This window comes from Schistocerca serialis, chromosome 1 (genome assembly GCF_023864345.2).
Source record: "Schistocerca serialis cubense isolate TAMUIC-IGC-003099 chromosome 1, iqSchSeri2.2, whole genome shotgun sequence".
NCBI lineage: Eukaryota > Metazoa > Arthropoda > Insecta > Orthoptera > Acrididae > Schistocerca > Schistocerca serialis.
In genome coordinates this window covers 391665455-391686630 of record NC_064638.1, presented here as the reverse complement: position 1 = coordinate 391686630, position 21176 = coordinate 391665455, and the positions used below count along the sequence as shown (strand labels likewise).

The window sequence follows — 21176 nt, the reverse complement described above, 5'->3', positions numbered from 1 at the left end:
TATTCACAGTACACTCGTCAAATGGTCATAGGGGAAAATCCCCAATTCATCACTACCTCGGAGATTCTGTGTCCCATCGCTCGTGTGCCGACTATAACACCACGTTTAAACTCACTTAAATCATGATAACCTGCCACTGTAAGAGCAGTAACTGATCTAAAAACTGCAGCAGACACATATAGGTGTTGCCGACTGCAGTGCCATATTTTGCCTGTTTACATATCTCTGAATATGCATACCTCTTACCAGTTTCTCTGGTGCTTCAGTGTACGTGGAATCTTGGCTGCTTCGTGGACACCACCTCGCTATGGACACGAACACAAAAGAAACAGAGACAGGGGACACACAATGAAAACCTTTCAAAGCTTTGGACAGTTCTATAAACTGAATGTTAAAACATTAAAGTTTTTCCCCTTTCTCAGTATCTTACTGATCAAATTTACGTGGGTTCACCTTAATGTAATTTCTTTTTTGTAAAAAGAAAGAAAAAAAAAAAAAAAAAAACACCAACATGTAATAAAAAGTTCTTGGTGCACATGGGACATATACTTTTTGGCACTACAAATTCTCACTCTTAAAATGCTCAGGAAAGCATTAACAAATCTCTCACCTCCACCCTGAACGTCACAGCACCGGAACCTCCTCTTTTACAAATCAAGAACTGTCCATGGATGTACGTATGTATGTTCCACATCTCCTCCTAAACCACAGATCCGACTTCAGCCGAACTTGGTACACATATCACTTACTGTCTGGAAGGAATCGCTGTAGTGGTAAGAACCACCTACCTATGAAAGGGAAGGGGGGTGGGGGTGATAAAAGTAACGTAGCTCACGTCACGCAATAGACAGACTATGTTCATCCAGTATTTGAGAAAGAGAGCACTTAGTGACCCGCAACAAACTTTACATATAATTTCACATCTTTAAGAAACTACTGACAACCCCAACAAAATGACAAAAGAAAAATGTTTATTGCTTACTACATTCCGCTGATCACGCAGTAAAACTGTGGCATCAGACATGCCGTTTCATTTTTTTAGTACTAACTTTGCTCGCGACACAGCATTCACATATATTTCACATATACCACGGAATGTACCAGCAGAATTATATCATCATATGACATATAGTTCAGGAGATACGTCATAAACACTGAGCTGTGTGGAAACCTGCAGCTTGCCTGACGTTTAAATTTATTACTTCTTTGCTACCAAATCCATTCGCTACACATATCACAGACAATTTCCACATGTGTCTGAATGTACCTACAAAATTATATCACTGTATGACACATAGTTCACGGTATACGACATCATAAACAAACATCAAGTTGCGTGAAAATGAAACAAACTGCAGAGCTAATTTTGGTACAGATACAGGTGAAATATTTTCAATCCAATGCGCCCGCAGCACTGAAGATAATTATCTCTTAGGCTGCGGCCACAGTGGCACCAATATTGACAGATTCTGTTGACATTTGCCGAAGGCGGCCACTCTTTTCCACCCAGTAGCCCACTATGAGTGCAGTCACAATGTAGCCAATGTCATTGTCAAATTTCAAATCTGTTTCTTTTTTCGATCATAAGGTTTGACATGACACAAATCATGGGCAGTGAGAAACTGATAAGTTTAGTCAAAGGTGGAGTTTGTGAAATCCTGAGCATAAAAAATATCATAATCGGGATATAGTCTGGTATCTATTGGACTGAAATCGGTCATATTGTCGATTTTCTTTATTAAAATCTACACTCAATCTGAAGTAATACTGTCACCGATATCTTGTTACTTCCTTCCTCAAATCCTCGGGGCAATTGTTTAAAAAGCACTGAAGTGTACTAGAATCTCATTATCTGAATATACTGCCAGTACTGCATTAATTTTCACCATTTCTAGAATAAAGTGAACTGCTGTGAAACCACAAATTTAGCTTTCATTAATTATATAATACTTGTTTATTCACACACAAATTTTTATCAATGCATCATATAATACAAACATCTACTTTCATCACATAAATAAATGATTATGTTCAATAAAATTCTTCAGGGTATCAGACCGCATCGTCATAATTTAAAATGCGCCAACGTTTCGGCCAGCGTTGCAGCTAGCCTTCATCAGGGCCTTACGTTAACTGCTAAATGAACACACTTGGTTCCTTAAATAGCTGCACGAGAAAACTGTGTCGTTACTTGATTGGCTGTAAAAGGAGGAGGAGGAGGGGTGAAAGGTATGCTTTATTGGTGTTTCCTTTATTATCTGTCATTGGCTGAAATAGCTGTTTTCTATTGGTCTTTATATTAATCCACCCCATTGGAGGAGACGGACGAATAGCGAACAGGTGATGGCTGTGACGTCACACTGTTTCCATGCTGTCCAGAAGCCGGCTGCGGCGTGCCATTGCTTTGTGTGCTCGCGACCACTACTGCGGCTCTCCGTGTGTCTGCATGGGCCGCCACGGCTCTGCCGCCGCTCCGTAGCCCTGCTATTGCAGGCAGCCAAGACCTCGGAAGCTTGTACCCGTCCTCTCTATTCATGTTGGCGGGTCTTTTGGCTATTTCTATCGCATCTCTAATCTTTCTTTTGAAAGTGAGAGGCTGTTTCGCCAGGATTGAAGAAGACAACGGCCGCGGAAGCCTACGCTTACAAATGATTATGTGCTTATAACTTCACTGGTAGACCTTTACACATCTAAGTCGCAAATCCTTCCATTGTAGCATAATAAACCATTCTCTGAACAGCGTGTTTTGGAGAGAGCCTTAGTGCAGTATATCACTGACACTACATATTTTCATAATATATGTGGATAAATATGTAAAACATCAGTTACAGTGTACAGCTTCAATGGTAGTGATTGCTTCTGACACTAATCGGCGGTGAGAGAAGGAAAGTGGCATCACAAAGTTAAAGGGTTTTTAACTTTTGTAGCATGGCATTTTTTTCCCTTCATCTTATATATTTGTAAAACTTGTCTGGTAATTCCAATAACTGAAGGCAGAGTGTACAGTACTCGCCAAGTTCTTTTCGAGACAAATATACTCATTTACATGGATTCAGCATCTTTTTAATAGGGTCAATCCATATGAAGTGGTCCAGTGATGGTTGCTTGACCATTTTTAATTATAATTTTTTTTATATGTGATTGTCCCCCCCCATGAACCATGGACCTTGCCGTTGGTGCGGAGGCTTGCGTGCCTCAGCGATACAGATAGCCGTACCGTAGGTGCAACCACAACGGAGGGGTATCTGTTGAGAGGCCAGACAAACGTGTGGTTCCTGAAGAGGGGCAGCAGCCTTTTCAGTAGTTGCAAGGGCAACAGTCTGGATGATTGACTGATCTGGCCTTGTAACAATAACCAAAACAGCCTTGCTGTGCTGGTACTGCGAACGGCTGAAAGCAAGGGGAAACTACAGCCGTAATTTTTCCCGAGGGCATGCAGCTTTACTGTATGATTACATGATGATGGCATCCTCTTGGGTAAAATATTCCGGAGGTAAAATAGTCCCCCATTCGGATCTCCGGGCGGGGACTACTCAAGAGGATGTCATTATCAGGAGAAAGAAAACTGGCGTTCTACGGATCGGAGCGTGGAATGTCAGATCCCTTAATCGGGCAGGTAGGTTAGAAAATTTAAAAAGGGAAATGGATAGGTTGAAGTTAGATATAGTGGGAATTAGTGTAGTTCGGTGGCAGGAGGAACAAGACTTCTGGTCAGGTGACTACAGGGTTATAAACACAAAATCAAATAGGGGTAATGCAGGAGTAGGTTTAATAATGAACAGGAAAATAGGAATGCGGGTAAGCTACTACAAACAGCATAGTGAACGCATTATTGTGGCCAAGATAGATACGAAGCCCACACCTACTACAGTAGTACAAGTTTATATGCCAACTAGCTCTGCAGATGACGAAGAAATTGAAGAAATGGAAGAGGGAAAGGGGTAGGAGATGGACATACAGAGACCGGGGGGCGGGGGGGGGGGGGGGGGGGGTAAAATACAGGGAGCGAAAGGCTATTTACAATTTGTACAGAAACCAGATGGCAGTTATAAGAGTCGAGGGACATGAAAGGGAAGCAGTGGTTGGGAAGGGAGTAAGACAGGGTTGTAGCCTCTCCCCGATGTTGTTCAATCTGTACATTGAGCAAGCAGTAAAGGAAACAAAAGAAAAATTCGGAGTAGGTATTAAAATTCATGGAGAAGAAATAAAAACTTTGAGGTTCGCCGATGACATTGTAATTCTGTCAGAGACAGCAAAGGACTTGGAAGAGCAGTTGAATGGAATGGACAGTGTCTTGAAAGGAGGATATAAGATGAACATCAACAAAAGCAAAACAAGGATAATGGAATGTAGTCTAATTAAGTCGGGTGATGCTGAGGGAATTAGATTAGGAAATGAGGCACTTAAAGTAGTAAAGGAGTTTTGCTATTTGGGGAGCAAAATAACTGATGATGGTCGAAGTAGAGAGGATATAAAATGTAGGCTGGCAATGGCAAGGAAAGCGTTTCTGAAGAAGAGAAATTAGTTAACATCCAGTATTGATTTAAGTGTCAGGAAGTCATTTCTGAAAGTATTCGTATGGAGTGTAGCCATGTATGGAAGTGAAACATGGACGATAAATAGTTTGGACAAGAAGAGAATAGAAGCTTTCGAAATGTGGTGCTACAGAAGAATGCTGAAGATTAGATGGGTAGATCACATAACTAATGAGGAAGTATTGAATAGGATTGGGGAGAAGAGAAGTTTGTGGCACAACTTGACCAGAAGAAGGGATCGGTTGGTAGGACATGTTCTGAGGCATTAAGGGATCACCAATTTAGTATTGGAGGGCAGCGTGGAGGGTAAAAATCGTAGAGGGAGACCAAGAGATGAATACACTAAGCAGATTCAGAAGGATGTAGGTTGCAGTAGGTACTGGGAGATGAGAAAGCTTGCACAGGATAGAGTAGCATGGAGAGCTGCATCAAACCAGTCTCAGGACTGAAGACCACAACAACAACAACAACATGTGATTGTCCTACATTTGAGAAGTTCAAAGCAGTTTCTTAAAATAATTTACCTCGCACGTGGATGGCGGCCATTTTTACTTGTAGGTGAGCAATGATTTTTCAGTCTGGAGACATTAGCGAAAATTTGAATATCTCTGCACTGGGTTAAGTTACAACATTGCAATTGACATGATTGTTTTTAGAAAAGTGTCCTCTACAACATTGTCTATTATACAAAATACCCTAAATTCAAAAATAACCAGTCAAAATGACTCCAGTTTGGTATCCAGATTTTCAAAAATCCACTTTTTAGGTCCAAAAATATCAAACAAGGAGTGATTCATGACAGTCTATTTTTTTCCTATAGTTAGATACCATACACTACTAGCCTCATATGCAGCAAGAACACTTACAATTGTTTCCTTAATTTTTTATGAATTTTTGAAATTTGAAAATTTTTATTTTTTGTTAAGTTTTGGGGTTAGTTATCTCAGGTGGGACTGAATATAAAAATATGATTTTTGCACAGTTTGTACACCTACATGATAGCAACATAATGTAAAAATTTCAACACTGATATCTGACTGTGAACAAAGACATGAATTTTTGAAAATGTGGAAATAATTCACATTACTCTACAACCGATCTTATGGCTGTTTCCTATTTAAATGGTTTAGTGTTTCATTGTATTTTCATGCTTTAATTGTGACATATATTTAGTTAACACTATCACCCAATATTCATTTAGTATATTTATTTTTAATAATGCAATATTAAGCAATAGGAGCTTTCACTTTTGTTCTATGGTAATAAAAATGCCCATTAATGGTTATGTTTATTATCAATAAAGAAGTACGTTATTGCTGGGTGTGGCATTGTTGTAGTCAGTCTGTTCTGAAACCTCTGTTAGAGTGGATGTACATACTTCATCGAGAGTGTAGAATGTGTTATGTGCTTTGTTCCGTGTGTAATTTGTAATTAATTTTGAGAGATTAACTGGAATGCAATAACATGGATGAACAGTGCTCTGTCGGACAGATAGCAAGTGAAGTGTGTCACAAAACAGCCTACGGTTCAGTTTCAAAAAACGTAAAAAATGTCAATGACTTTGATGAAGTTAGACATACTTTGTTCAAAATTCGAGTAAGTTCTTCTATAACATCAGTGTGTGAGTATCATGAGAAGAAATATATTCTGAAATACAACCACATTTTTGGAAGAAAGTGCTGTGATCCACTTAAAAAGTTCATAAAAAGCCAGTTACTAAAGGTTTGAGGGAAATAAAACTTGAACATTTGTCATTATTATTTGAGAGTGAAACAGCTTCCCAAGTGAAACATAATGTGATTCCTTGACATTCCCTGTGCCCAAATTGTTACTCAAAAGTATTTGTTGTGAATCCAGAACCAGAATCATGTAACCTTGTTAATGACATTTATATTCCTAATGAGGTAGGTGTTAGCATATTGGGTATTGCTTGTTCTAGGTTAGACATATCTCCTGCTTCAAAAATAATAAAATTAAGTAGCAGAAAAAGAAAAGCAGCTATTGAAAATAAGGTACAACAAATTTAAGACAAATTAATAAGAGACTTGGAATCATGCTTTAATAATACAGATACCAACCTTATTTCTAAAAAAGAAGAAAACCTACCACCAGCATCATCTGACACTGAATATTTGAGCTTAATAGAGAAATTAAAAATTAAATCTTCAGTGACATCTAAAGCGCAAAAAATTAAAATTTTAAGTTTGCTCCCTGACTCATTGTCAAGAGAAAAAATAGTTCATGAATTCAATGTCTCTCATTGTTTGGTTAAACTAACCCAAAAATTAGTGAAAGAGCAAGGCATTCTTCCAGTTTTAGGAAAGAAGAAAGGAATAGCTATAAGTGAAGAAACAATTAAAAAGATCCAGCAGTTTTTTGAAGATGATGAAAACAGTAGAATGTGCCCAGGTTGCAAAGATAGCAAAAGAGTTGTTATAAATGGACTTAAAGTAACAAAGCAGAAATGACTAGTGCTGTGAAATTTAAATAAACTTTTATAGCTTTCAAAATTCTCATCCTGAATGCAAAACTGGAAGGTAAAAATTTTGTGACCTCCACCCTAAGTGGTGTATTTTCATCTACATCTACATCAACTTGATTACTCTGCTACTCACAATAAAGTGCCTGGCAGAGGGTTCAATGAACCACCTTCAAGCTGTCTCTCTACCGTTCCACTCTCGAACGGCACGTGGGAAAAAAGAGCACTTAAATTTTTCTGTGCGAGCCCTGATTTCTCTTGCTTTATCGTGATGATCATTTCTCCCTATGTAGGTGGGTGCCAACAGAATGTTTTCTCAATCTGAGGAGACAACTGGTGATAGAAATTCCATGGGAAGATCCCATCGCAACAAAAAATGCCTTTGTTTTAATGATTGCCACTCCAATTCACGTATCATGTCTGTGACACTATCTCCCCTATTTCGCGATAATACAAAACGAGCTGCCCTTCTTTGTACTTTTTCGATGTCATCCGTCAGTCCCACCTGATGCGGATCCCACACTGCACAGCAATACTCCAGAATAGGGCGGACAAACGTGGTGTGAGCAGTCTCTTTGGTAGACCTGTTGCACCTTCTAAGTGTTCTGCCAATGAATCACAGTCTTTGGTTTGCTCTACCCACAATATTATCTATGTGATCGTTCCAATTTATGTTATTTGTAATTGTAATCCCTAAGTATTTAGTTGAATTTACAGCCTTCAGATTTGTGTGACTTATCGCGTAATCGAAATTTAGCCAATTTCTTTTAGGACTCATGTGAATAACTTCACACTTTTCTTCATTCAGGGTCAATTGCCACTTTTCACACCATACAGATATTTTGACTGGATCCTCAGGGACACACTCCGTATGTGTTTGTTTAAATCATCAAAATGTCAAACTGATGATTGCGGATGCAAAACTCAGTGATCTTAACTACAAAGAGTAACTAGATTTAATCATCTGTGAGACTAACAGTTATGACTGCATGATAAGTTTGCATAATAAATGCCCTGGTAAGGAAACCAGTTATTGAATTATTTCATGAATTTGATGTGGAAAGCCAGACAGTATTACCTTCAAACAGTGGGTCACAACTGACAGGGCGGAAATTATAACAGTGGTTAAATCTCAGGAAGTGGAATCTTTCATTGATAACTCACAAAAACTCAAAAGTCACCACTATGTTTCTAAAATCCAAAGTAAGTTTTTGAAGGGCAAAATACCACAACTTCAAGAAACTGAATGCATAGTGCTAGCTGATTTTGCAGAAAAAATTACATTTGTGATTCAAAATGAAATACAAGGGTACCACTGGGTCAATGAGCAGGCAACAGTGCATACATTCTCTACTTTAAAAATAAGAAAGATGAAGTTTGCAGTTCTTCAATTTGCATTCTAAGCGACTACTTGGAGCACAACACTTTGTCTGTACATGTGTTTCAAAAGTACGTAATAAATTACATAAAAGAAAATTTTCCCAAGGTTGAGAAGCTGATATACTTTACAGTGGAAGTGGTAGTCAGTATAAGAACAAAAAGAATTTTTCAAATCTGTGCAACCACGAAGTACACTTTGGGTTGGAGGCTGAATGGCATTTTTTTGCATCCTGCCATGGTAAAAATGCATGTGATGGAGTAGGAGGTACAACAAAACGTGAAGTAAGTAAAGCCAGTCTACAAAGACCGACCACAGATCAGATTCTCACAGTGCAGGGCATGTATGTCTTTTGCAAGGATAATATTAAAGGCATTACCTGTTTTCTGATCAAGAAAGAGTAAGTGGTTCTGCATATGAAAACAACACTTCAAACCAGATTTGAGAACTGTATAGCAATAAAAGGAACAAGGAATTTCCACAAATTCCTTGGCATTGCAGAAAACTTAGTTCAATGCTATGTAACATCAGAAACCGAAATTTATGGGGAACATTGTGTCAGTAAAATTAAATCTCTGTCTTTAACGTTGAATGGCATAGTGCCACGTGTGTATGATGGACAGTGGTGGCTTGCACAGGTTGAAAGAATAAGTTTGGAAAACAATGGTGTTTTTGTGCATTTTTACCACCCTGCTGGCCTGAGAACATCATTCACGAAATCTACTAGTGACAAAGTTTGGATACCAATGAAACATGTTTTAAGGAAACTTTCAGTGATTGAACTTACCACAGCAACTGGGAAGTCTTATTCTATATCACAGAAGCTATCTTAAGAAATAAGTGTTCTTAACATTCACCACCATGTTTAGGAACAGTCACATCTCAAACTATGTCTCAAACTATGTTAATTGAAAACATTTATTTTAAGTATGTCAAAATAATATAAATGTTAATTTCAGTGATGTTTCCACTTTTTGTATATAATTCAGTACCCTGCTTCAATAATAATTCATTATATCCCGCCAATATCACACATAAATAGGCAACAGCCACAAGATCAGTTGTAGAGTAATGTGAATTATCTCATTTTCAAAAATTCATATCTGTGTTCACAGTCAGATATCAATGTTGAAATGTTTACAGTACATTGCTATCATATAGGTGTACAAACTGTGCAAAAATCATATTTTTATAGCCAGTCCCACCTGAGATAACTAGCCCCAAACTTAACAAAAAATAAAAATTTTCAAATTTCAAAAATTCATAAAAAATTAAGGAAACATTTGTAAGTGTTCTTGCTCTATATGAGGCTAGTAGTGTATGATATCTTGCTATAGGACAAAAATAGACTGTCATGAATCACTCCTTGTTTGTTATTTTTGGGCCTAAAAAGTGGATTTTTGAAAATTTGGGTACCAAACTGGAGTCATTTTGACTGGTTATTTTTGAATTTAGGGTATTTTGTATAATAGACAATGTTGTAGAGGACACTTTTCTAAAAAAAATCATGTCAATTGCAATGTTGTAACTTGACCCAGTGCAGAGATATTCATATTTTTGCTAACGTCTCTAAACTGAAACATCGTCGCATGCTTACAAACGAAAATGGCCCCCATTCAGTAAAGGTGAAAGGTAATTTTTTTTAAAAAAAACTGTTTTGAACTTCTCAATTATAGGGTAATCACATATAAAAAATGAAAATATTTAAAAGTGGTCAAGCAACCAACTTAATTTTTATTGGATCACTTCATTTGGACTGACCTAATAGCAAACGCCAAATTGTAGCACTCGTCTCCAAACAAAGAGGAACTGTGGTATCCACACCATCCTTGTAAGTTAAAATGTAGCCAACTTCATACACAGGACAGATTCTACCCTAATCTAACCTCTCGCCTTACCTCCTCGACCCTGCCACAAACTGACAAATGAGATTGGGTGCACAGTGATCAAGCTGTCGACTGATGTTACGGGGAAATCTCTGGCGGCAGCATCTGATGACTTTTGTCATTGCCAATGTGAACACAGCCTTGGAAATCCAAATTGCTGCTATAGGAGTTTAGTGTTTCATTATGATGGAGCCATTTCGGCTATATTGCTATCTTCTGACCAAGTCTATATATCAGCAGTTGTCATTGTCACTCGTATTCTGTAACAACATGGTGTAGATATAGAACACTTATATTATAAGCTGACAGGTGGTTTGCTGGTGTTTTTAATCATTCTTTCCCATAATTTTTATAATTTGACATTTTATCATCAGATTTGACAGATTGGCGTCCTAAATCTACAACATGTTGTAATAGGTTTCAAAGTGACAGTGACCACTACTGATATATGTACATTGTCTGAAGATTGCAATTTATCCAAAATAGATCCTATAGCAGCAATTTGGTTTTCATTACATAAAGTCTCTCAGGTGAAATATGTTTACAAGCATGTGTGAAATACATGTAACATTTACGTATGCACACAAAGCCATGGATAAAAAGGTCCTCCTAAACTCTTGGATCCATTTCAATCAAATATGGCACATGTATTACTTACTGCCTGGAAAGAAGTGCTGTGGAGGTAAGAACCAGCAACTTCCTACTGGGGTGGGTAGTAACTTGGAGAGGGAAAGGGGTAGGAGATGGACATACAGAGACCGGGGGGGCGGGGGGGGGGGGGGGGGGTATGGTCAGAGAGAGGGGGAGGAGGAGATGGACAGAGGGGGAGGAGGAGATGGACAGAGGGGGAGGAGGGGATGACAGAGGCAGTGGCAGGAGCAGATGGACAGGGAGTGGGGGTGAGAATGTGAACAGAGAGAGAGGGAAGGAGGAGATGGACAGCGAGAGGTGGAAGCAGGAGATTGACTAATAGAAAATTGGAATAAATACGTACCCAGGCAATACCAGGTATTCAGCTACTTTTTTCTATAATTGAAAGACATTTATCTGAACTGTATGTTCACTTTGAAAAATACTTTCCTGAAAACCGTGATAGGTTTCAGTAGGTTCAAAATCCCTTCAGTAACGATTCTACTTCTGAGTTTAGTACTGCAGAAGTGGAAGAGTTGATAGAACTTTCATCAGATTCTTGACTAAAAGAGAAGTTTTCATCAATGGCACTACTAAAATTTGGGTTTTCACTAAGAAAAGAGGTTTGAAGACTAAGCACGAAAGCATTGAAGATATTAATTGCTTTGCACGAGTGGACTTTCAGCAGTGGCTGTCACTGCAACCAAGTCCAGATGAGGACTTTATGTGGAGAAGAAAATGAAGATAGCTGTATCTCACTTGGTGACATGATCTGGCAAGTTGGGTAACAAAAAAGAAGCTCAAATGTCACACCGAGATGAGTAGTATTTTATCCATAACTTTTTTATTAATTATTTTTTTACAAGGTATCTTACAGGGGAGCCACAAACTCAAAAAGGTTGAAAACCATTGCTATAATAGATCATACTTAAAGGCTAAAATACACATTGACCGCATTCTACTGTAGCTGGATGCAGACTGAAACTCTACATAGTGAAGTTACTGTACATGACCTAGCTCAGTGGTGATTCTGGGCTCAGTGACCATATGAACACTGCTCGATGGCCGTTTAGTGCAGACTGACTCTGGATTTGTGCATGGTACCTATACAGTTATTTCAAAACTGAAATAATAGAAAGGAAAAGTAGAGAAGATATACATACTTTAGAGAATGAAGTTATTTTGTTTAATGGTGGACTGTTTAATCTTCAAATGATATACACAATAAATTTTATTTCATGCAGCAGATGTTTGGGCATGCACTTTTATCCCTGAAGTTTATAAAAACCCAGCACAAAATTTCTGGGAACTGTAACTTTTATAGCTGAAATCTGTCACTAACTAAATTATTATTCTAGTAAAATTACACATTTTTGGGAGCATAAAAATCAGGGCTACAAGGCAGTGACACTGGATTTTTAAAGGGTTACATTCAAAGATTTGAACACACTGGAAAACAACAATTTTGAATAGACATATCTTTTTAAATGCATTATTTTAGGAAGCAGAGACTGATATCTTTCAGGTAAGGTATGTCAATTATAGAACAAATATAACTGCTAATGGGGATAAATTTTGAATTGCATGTAGTTTTATATTTCATTATAGAAAATGTTTCTTTGTGAATTACACTGTTGTTGTGAGCAGGCTATAGCTTAGGGGAGTGGCATTTAAGCAAGTAGGTTTATTACACCTTGCTACATTGCACACTATATCCTTTCTCCCATGCAGGTGGTGGTGGTGGTGGCCGAGGATTTGGGCCTCATTCCACCATAATATGTACTTTACTTTAAGTACTTAAGGAAGTACTAGCTTTCTGTTGAATCAATGAGAGGGGAGAGGGAGAGAGAGGGGGAGAGAGAGAGAGAGAGAGAGAGAGAGAGAGAGAGAGAGAGAGTGTGTGTGTGTGTGTGTGTGTGTGTGTGTGTGTGTGTGTGTCGGGGGGGGGGGGGGGATTAAGGTGAGAACTAGCTTTTTTGAGACAGAATAAAAGGAACCATCTGCAATAATCTATTTAGTGAAACCACTGAAAAAATAAATCTTAACAGGCAGGCAGGGATTTGAAGCTCACTCCTCTCAATTCAAGTGCAGTGCCTTGACCCTGGGCTCACTTGGTAGCAGGGAGCTGGAGATTGTTAGCATCAAGATAGGCAGGATGGAAACAGTGTCCGATGAAAATGCTGTGCAGTTGACATGCTCATGGTTGCTAGAGAACACCAAGCAACATGTAAAGAAACAGCAAGCCATCAATACCTACAGCCCATTCAATAACATTCTATATACTGAAAAGAGCAATTGATCCATAGTCCTTAACTGAGGGATTACCAGAAGCAGAGTCACTTGTTATTTTTTCTCGACACATTCTTTGTGACTCTTCTTGGCAATGGTTCTATCCTCCTCTATTTCCTCATTTCCAAATGATGTACTCTCCTAGCTACCAGCACATCCCAGTCTTTAATCCCTCTCCAGCATCAACACAACAATGTATGTTCTCCACTCATCAATCATTTTCATTTCCAATGTCTCTTCTCTCTTTTGCTCCTACTACTATTATTTCCATCCATCTCGCTTTTCCTTTTACTGCCACTGCCTCTCACCGATCATCACTATCTCCTCTCTTTGGCTCCCACTGCTATTTTCTTCATCCATCTCTCCTTCTGCCACTTTCTCTCATCCACCATCACTGTGTCCTCTTTTTCTCACTGGCACTGTCTCCTCTTTTCCACCATAACTGTCTCTCCACTACTCTCTTTCAGCACAAAAAAGTGTGAATATGTTTGCCTGCCAATATTTTTGGTGAGAAAGGCTGAATAAGGATTGAGGCAGCTTGTTCCTCACTTTCCTGTCAGTCTTTTAAAGAGGAACATGTTCGTCTTTTTTGTGCTCTGACAGAAGCGAATTATTCAACTGGTTCCCTTCTTTTTCCTGTTCCGGCAGGGTGTGAAGCTTAAATAAAACAAATTCTATAGGACAGTTAAGTTTTGACAGTTTACTTACATACTTCAAGACATTTAATTAAATTGGAATAATAACAACATTATAAAAAGTGTAGACTGCTACGCACCATATACTGGAAATGCTGAGTTGCAGACAAGCACAACAGAAAAAGACAGCTAAACATGGGAGCTTTTGGCCAGAAGGCTTTCTTTTAAAGTGGATGACACACACACACACACACACACACACACACACACACACACACACACACACAAAAACTCGCCTCGGTGGCCAGAGACAGTGGTCTCGCGTGTGTGTGTGTGTGTGTGTGTGTGTGTGTGTGTGTGTGTGTGTGTGTGTGTGTGCATTATCTAATTCAGGAGAAGGCCTTCTGACCAAAAGCTCATACGTTTAGTAGTCTGTTTGCTGTGACTGTCTGCGACTCAACATCACCATTATGAGTAGCAATCCATCTCTCTCACAATTTTGCCATCTATGTACTTTCACACGTATAAACAACAAATCAGTATGCACGACTACAATTCATCGAAAGCACCTGACTTAAGAGTTGTGTTTTAAAAGAATAAAAATCAAAAATATTTTACTGAATACTTGACCTCTCTCTGGTTAATAGAACCTAAGATATGACCCCCTGAAAAATCGAATTTTTGTGTACGGCTTTTTGCAAAGTATTGGTACCGTACATTGTCGTGCATGGACAACTACACTACCGGCCATTAAAATTGCTACACCACGAAGATGACGTGCTACAGACACGAAATTTAACCAACAGGAAGAAGATGCTGTGATATGCAAATGATTAGCTTTTCAGAGCATTCACACAAGGTTGGCACCGGTGGTGACACCTATAACGTGCTGACATGAAGAAAGTTTCCAACCGATTTCTCATACACAAACAGCAGTTGACCGGCGTTGCCTGGTGAAACGTTGTTGTGATGCCTCATGTAAGGAGGAGAAATGCGTACCATCACATTTATGACTTTGATAAAGGTCGGATTGAAGCCTATTGCGATTGCGGTTTATCATATCGCAACATTGCTGATCGTGTTGGTCGAGATCCAATGACGGTTAGCAGAATTGGAATCGGCGGGATAAGGAGGGTAATACCGAACACCGTACTGGATCCCAATGGCCTCGTATCACTAGCAGTCGAGATGATAGGCATCTTATCCACGTGGCTGTAACAGATCGTGCAGCCACATCTCAATCCCTTAGTCATCAGATGGGGACATTTGCAAGATAACAACCATCTGCATGAACAGTTCGACGATGTTTGCAGCAGCATGGACTATCAGATCAGAGACCATGATTGCGGTTACCCTTGACGCTGCATCACAGACCAGAGTATCTGCGATGGTGTACTCAACGACGAACCTGGGTGCACGAATGGTAAAACGTCATTTTTTCGGATGAATCCAGCTTGTGTCTACAGCATCATGATGGTCGCATCCGTGTTTGGCGACATCGCGGTGAACGCACATTGGAAGCATGTATTTGGCATCGCCATATTGGCGTATCACCTGGTGTGATGGTATGGGATGCTATTGGTTACACGTCTCGGTCACCTCTTGTTCACATTGACGGCACTTTGAACAATGGACATTACATTTCAGATGTGTTACAACCCGTGGATCTACCCTTCATTCAATCCCTGTGAAACCCTACATTTCAGCAGGATAATGCACGACCGCACGTTGCAGGTCCTGTATGGGCCTTTCTAGGTACAGAAAATGTTCGACTGCTGCCCTGGCCAGCGCAATCTCCAGATCTCTCTCCAATTGAAAACGTCTGGTCAATGGTGGACGAGCAACTGGCTCGTCACAATACGCCAGTCACTACTCTCAATGAACTGTGGTATCGTGTTGAAGCTGCTTGGGCAGCTGTACCTGTACCCGCCATCCAAGCTATGTTCGACTCAGTGCCCAGGCGTATCAAGGCCAATATTACAGCCAGAGCTGGTTGTTCTGGGTAGTGATTTCTCAGGATCTATGCACTCAAATTGCGTGAAAATGTAATCACATGTCAGTTCTAGTATAATATATTTGTCCAATGAATACCCATTTATCATCTGCATTTCTTCTTGGTGTAGCAATTTTAATGGCCAGTAGTGTAATTACAGTTAACAATATCCTTTCCTGAAGGTTCAAGGGCAGGAAGTTTTTTGTCATTGGAACACGGTAAATTGCAGAATATATATCATGATATACAGCTCGTGATTTTTTTTTCCTTTATGGAAAATGTTTTGTTTATGAGGAAAACCACACAGAAATAATAGTCATTAGTGAGGTTGGTGGGCTCCTTCAAAAACACCAGCACTCCAAATAATCTTGTTACTCAATTCACTCACACATGTATGTTGGAAAAACACACAATAAGCACACTGGTTCCCTATCTTGCTGCCAAACAAGAAGAAATATGTCTTTTTCATAGAATATGTAACTGAACATATACCTTAAGAAGCATCAAAACACAAACACTTTATTACAACAATTCTTAAGAAGTAAACGCCCTTTTTGGTCACAGCATTACTGATCATGTGAGAAATATGTACAGATCACGTAGTCTATTATGTGAAGATGCCATATTGTGAGACTTACAGCATGACATGTTCTTGTAGTGTTTTCTATTGTTTAAATGTGGAGTCTGATATTTAATGAAAATGTGTAGTTACAGGTGATGGCATGAAATGGTAGTTACAATATGATTTACAATTTGAACACTTTAAAGAAATGGAAACTTTGCTTCTTTCTTCGCATTGCATACCAATGTGACATCATCATTATTGAAAAAAGGAAAGTGGGTGAGGGATATTTTCAACAGTTCACAGAATTCGGTAGTCTATGGTGAATGAGCAGGATGTACTGTGATAGTTACACAAGATTATCTTTTTTTACTCATTCAGTTCCCTAGCAAAAATACGGGATTTACTCTGTTCACTGGAACTAAAAATTCTTTCAGAAACATACAGTATTTTGATAAAAAGCTTGTGAGTTTCCAGCAGAGTGACATTGTTGCAAACCACATTCTTTTGCAACACTGCCACTCAGCTGGAAACTTATGAGTTTCTCCATCAGCAACATATGCCAGGTAAGTCTATATTCCAACATACAATGTGATGAGTCTAGCATACTTACATTCTGTTGAAATCAAACACCAATCACTGGGCTTTCAGCCACTCACTTATTTCCACATCTTCTCTCGTTGCTCTCAGATCAAAATATGAATCCAGCTATTGCAAACATGTGCAATTGCCAAATATCTTTTAATTCATTCTATGTGACAAAACTCATAACAAAAATTCAGGTATAAGTGGTAACTCTGAAGGTAGTTGAGGGTTACGATGCAGTTGTGAGAATGCTTCCTTTCTGCTCTAGTTCGTAACACTGGTTTTCAATAGCACGTTTCACACAGAAAAATTAGTGGCAGCAGCAGGGTTGCGATGGAGATGCCCTCCGTGACAGCTTGTAGCAAGCATAGCATCTAGTCACAATCAGTTGACATCATACTTGTGATCTCTCACCTTTACTCAGCATGAGTGATCAATGGTCAGCTTTTGGATGTTCTGGTAAGTTGCACAATATTTCACAACTGACCCAGTCATCTTCTTCAGGTGCTACGAACTTTGTCATTTCATGTACTCGCCACCTGGATGGCAACCACACTGTGAACTATTGTTGGTCTCACGCCATTATTTACAGCCAAGTTCAAGTCCCAACATACATCATGCACTTTGATGCTCTATTGTTTTTCAGAACTCGAACAGATATTCCTTGAAATGCAAATTCTCTTAGTGTTTTCAAGCTCTGATGGATGAGATGGTCAACAAGATTTTAATTAACTGAATGTCAGACTCCAAGCATTATTGAAATTGAAACCTCTGTCACTGTTTATTAGATTTTCTGACATCCTTATTTCAATACACTCCTTAATTATGCATTCCCAAAAACTTCGCATTTGCATCAAGACACTTGTCTCATCATATTTCATTTCATGATCATACTCAAGACAGTGCTCGGCAACAGCTGATTTACTTGGTTGTTTTAATCGGGTGTGTTCCTGATATCTCTGCTCAATTGTTCTGATAGACTGTCTCACAGGGGCCGCCACTTTAGATGGAAACACCAATTCCACTGTCTTGTCACCAAGGAAAACACTTGCAGCTGCCACATGCTGCCCTGCTCTGTGCAGACTTATAGCTCTGTCACCTGATAGTTGTGACAGGTAGGAAGATGTTATAATAATGCAAAAAAATCCCTTTTCCCCAATTTGTGTATTAGACCATTGTTTCTATGCTACAAAAAGTGACTACCAAGAACACTGTTAGAACATACAAGACAACCATCTTGTTGAAAACAAGTTGAGTGAGCTGCTCATCAAGGTGCAGACAGCATAGCTGCAAACCTACAGACTGGCCTAGACTGCATAATGAGTCATACAACAACTGACTAAATCTTGAATGACAATAATGAATGAAGACTTGAAGACTCTTCATGCACATCATTGACATATCAACTGATCAGGCTGACTGCTCTGATAATGTCATGAGCATAATTCAGCCAAGAATTTGCACTATTCAAAATGTCTTACCATACTCCTTGGCCCCTGGTAGGTAAGTGTTCCGCAGATATGGCTGACAGAGGCACGACTGCCACAATGTGAATTCTTGGAGATGTCAATATTCCAGTCAGGGTGAAAGAATATGGCAGTAGTAGACTGAGAGAATACAAACAAAGACTTTAAACCATCGAACATACCCAGCTGTGCCCACATCTTGCTACATAAAGCCTGACTGATAACAAAATAAATTGAAATTTAAAAACTCAGTTACTTTACTACTTGTTTTAAAAATAAACAAAAGTTGTTAGATGAATACCATTCAAGATTTTTGTGCCAACATGTTGACATTATGATCAGTAAGTAGAAGACTTGGTTCAAATGGCTCTGAGCACTATGGGACTTAACTTCTGAGGTCATCAGTCCCCTAGGACTTAGAACTACTTAAACCTAACTAACCTAAGGACATCACACACATCCATGTCCACGGCAGGATTCGAACCTGCAACCATAGCGGTCGTGTGGTTCCAGACTGTAGCGCCTAGAACCGCTCGGCCACTCCGGCCGGCTAGAAGACTTCTACACAGAGTTACAGAAACGGAAAGATGACAGCAGATCCCACAGCAAGATCACAACAGGGCTTTTCAGCGCAAAAGTAGTAGGACAAAAACTTACGAGTAATTTTGACAAAAAATCAAAACACCTACAGCCGTCCTTATGATTTCATTTTATTTTGTCGCTACCAGTTTCGACGCTTCACTGCATCATCTTCAGGCTATTTTGACGCGGTACAGGTGGATACGATCCTCATGCATAACCCATCAGTTGCCAGCCTTACTGGATTTACAGATAATCTAAAACTCATGTGTCAGCACTCTAACCATCATCTGTCAACTGGTTATTTATACTTGATTGATTATTGGTAGGCAAGTTACATGTCTTGTTCCCACATATTGCTGCTGGGTTAGTCATTAAACAGGAAATTATTTTTATAAAATTACAAGACAGTGTGGCTGTCCAGTACTTACCTTCAGGAGACAACATTTTTAGTGATGTCCATAAACGCAGTAAAAGTAAAGAAACCCTCCTAGATTCCATAACTACTGTATTAGGAAAAAGGGTTGTGTCAGGGAAAGTTAAAATGAAAGAGCATGTAGGTCACTCAGATCCCATGGTGAGAGGGATCCAGCTGGTTTGAGGATGAGGGGAGACAAAAATGAAGGGGTGGTGTCAAAGAATAGGTCAGTTGAGCAGTGTCCCAACTTCAGGCCAGAATGATGGAAAGACAGGGTGAGAAGCAAAGATGTGTTAAGAGGAAAAAATGATTAAGAACTAGGAGAAAAAAGAGATGGGGAAAACCAAAACGAGACAGGTGGCAAAGACGAATAAATCAAAGTATTTCACTAATGTTGTTGATGATAAATCCTGAAACTAAGGTGTGCCCACTACTTCAGTCAAGAAGTGCTAAGGAGTGACTTGGCAACTGTTCACATTCTCTTTAAACCACAGGGCACATTCTGTGCAAGTCAAGTCACTGTCTATCCAAAATAAACATCACACTAACCTTTTAATTTCCTATTATATTTTCCTGTAATCCTTTGTGTAATAGAATTCAAAAGAACCAATAAATTCATTACTTGAAAAATATATAATGACGCACATAATGATTTCACAGCGCAATAGAACTGTTTAAGCCTTTTGCTGATGTAGGCACAGTGTAGAATGCTGGCAGCATTACAGTCCAAAAATACATTTAATGTTATGATAAATAATATATTTAAGAGCCCATAGTTCCTTAAATTTCAAATAAAAAATGCTACTTAGATAATGAGAGAAGCAAGATGTGTATGCTGACTCCTCTGCAGCAGCAGAAAGTAAGAAAGTTTCCTCACCACCTTCTGGGTTTTGTATTCTTTATTCAATACCATCTTTAAGACGATTGGTTTTCTGTTTTTCTCACAATTTTATTTACATTTAATATGATTCAGAATATACATAGGGTAACTATGCACGCAAAAGAACTAGGAGAATTATTTAGTACAAATAAATGTGGGAAGAATTTAGAAAACATGAGATTACATAAATGTTACTACAATGATTTAAAGCTCAACATACCTTCAGTTCCTCAATTTCCCTTGAACCTTGTGAAATTCCTAAACAAGCTGACATTGATGAAGGTGCAGATGGGCCATTCTAAATTCCAACAGAAAGAAGTTTTAGTAATCAGTTATGTAATCATTTCAATAAGCGATTGACAATAATATATCACAATATACACATAAGACATCAATTTCACAATACACATCTGACGAGTCCACAATTCTACACTACTGGCCGTTAAAATTGCTACACCAAGAAGAAATGCAGATGATAAACGGGTATTCATTGGACAAATATATTATACTAGAACTGACATGTGATTACATTTTCACGAAATTTGGGTGCATTGAACCTGAGAAATCACTACCCAGAACAACCAACTCTGGCCGTAATAACGGCCTTGATACGCCTGGGCATTGAGTCAAACAGAGCATGGATGGGGTGTACAGGTACAGCTGCCCAAGCAGCTTCAACACGATACCACAGTTCATCAAGAGTAGTGACTGGCGTATTGTGATGAGCCAGTTGCTCGTCCACTATTGACCAGACATTTTCAATTGGTGAGAGATCTGGAGAACGTGCTGGCCAGGACAGCAGTCAAACATTTACTTTATCCAGAAAGGCCCATACAGGACCTGCAACGTGCGGTCGTGCAT

The 21176-nt window shown here is 39.0% G+C and overlaps 1 protein-coding gene across 1 annotated transcript in view; it reads right to left on the bottom strand.

The window, feature by feature from the left end:
- The window catches only part of LOC126471439 (uncharacterized), a 246061-nt gene that overhangs the window by 124968 nt on the left and 99917 nt on the right, over positions 1 to 21176 (bottom strand). The window contains exon 6 of the mRNA XM_050099613.1: positions 20536 to 20613. Within this exon, the coding sequence (XP_049955570.1) occupies positions 20536 to 20613 (78 nt within the window). The remainder of the gene's footprint in view (positions 1 to 20535; positions 20614 to 21176) is intronic.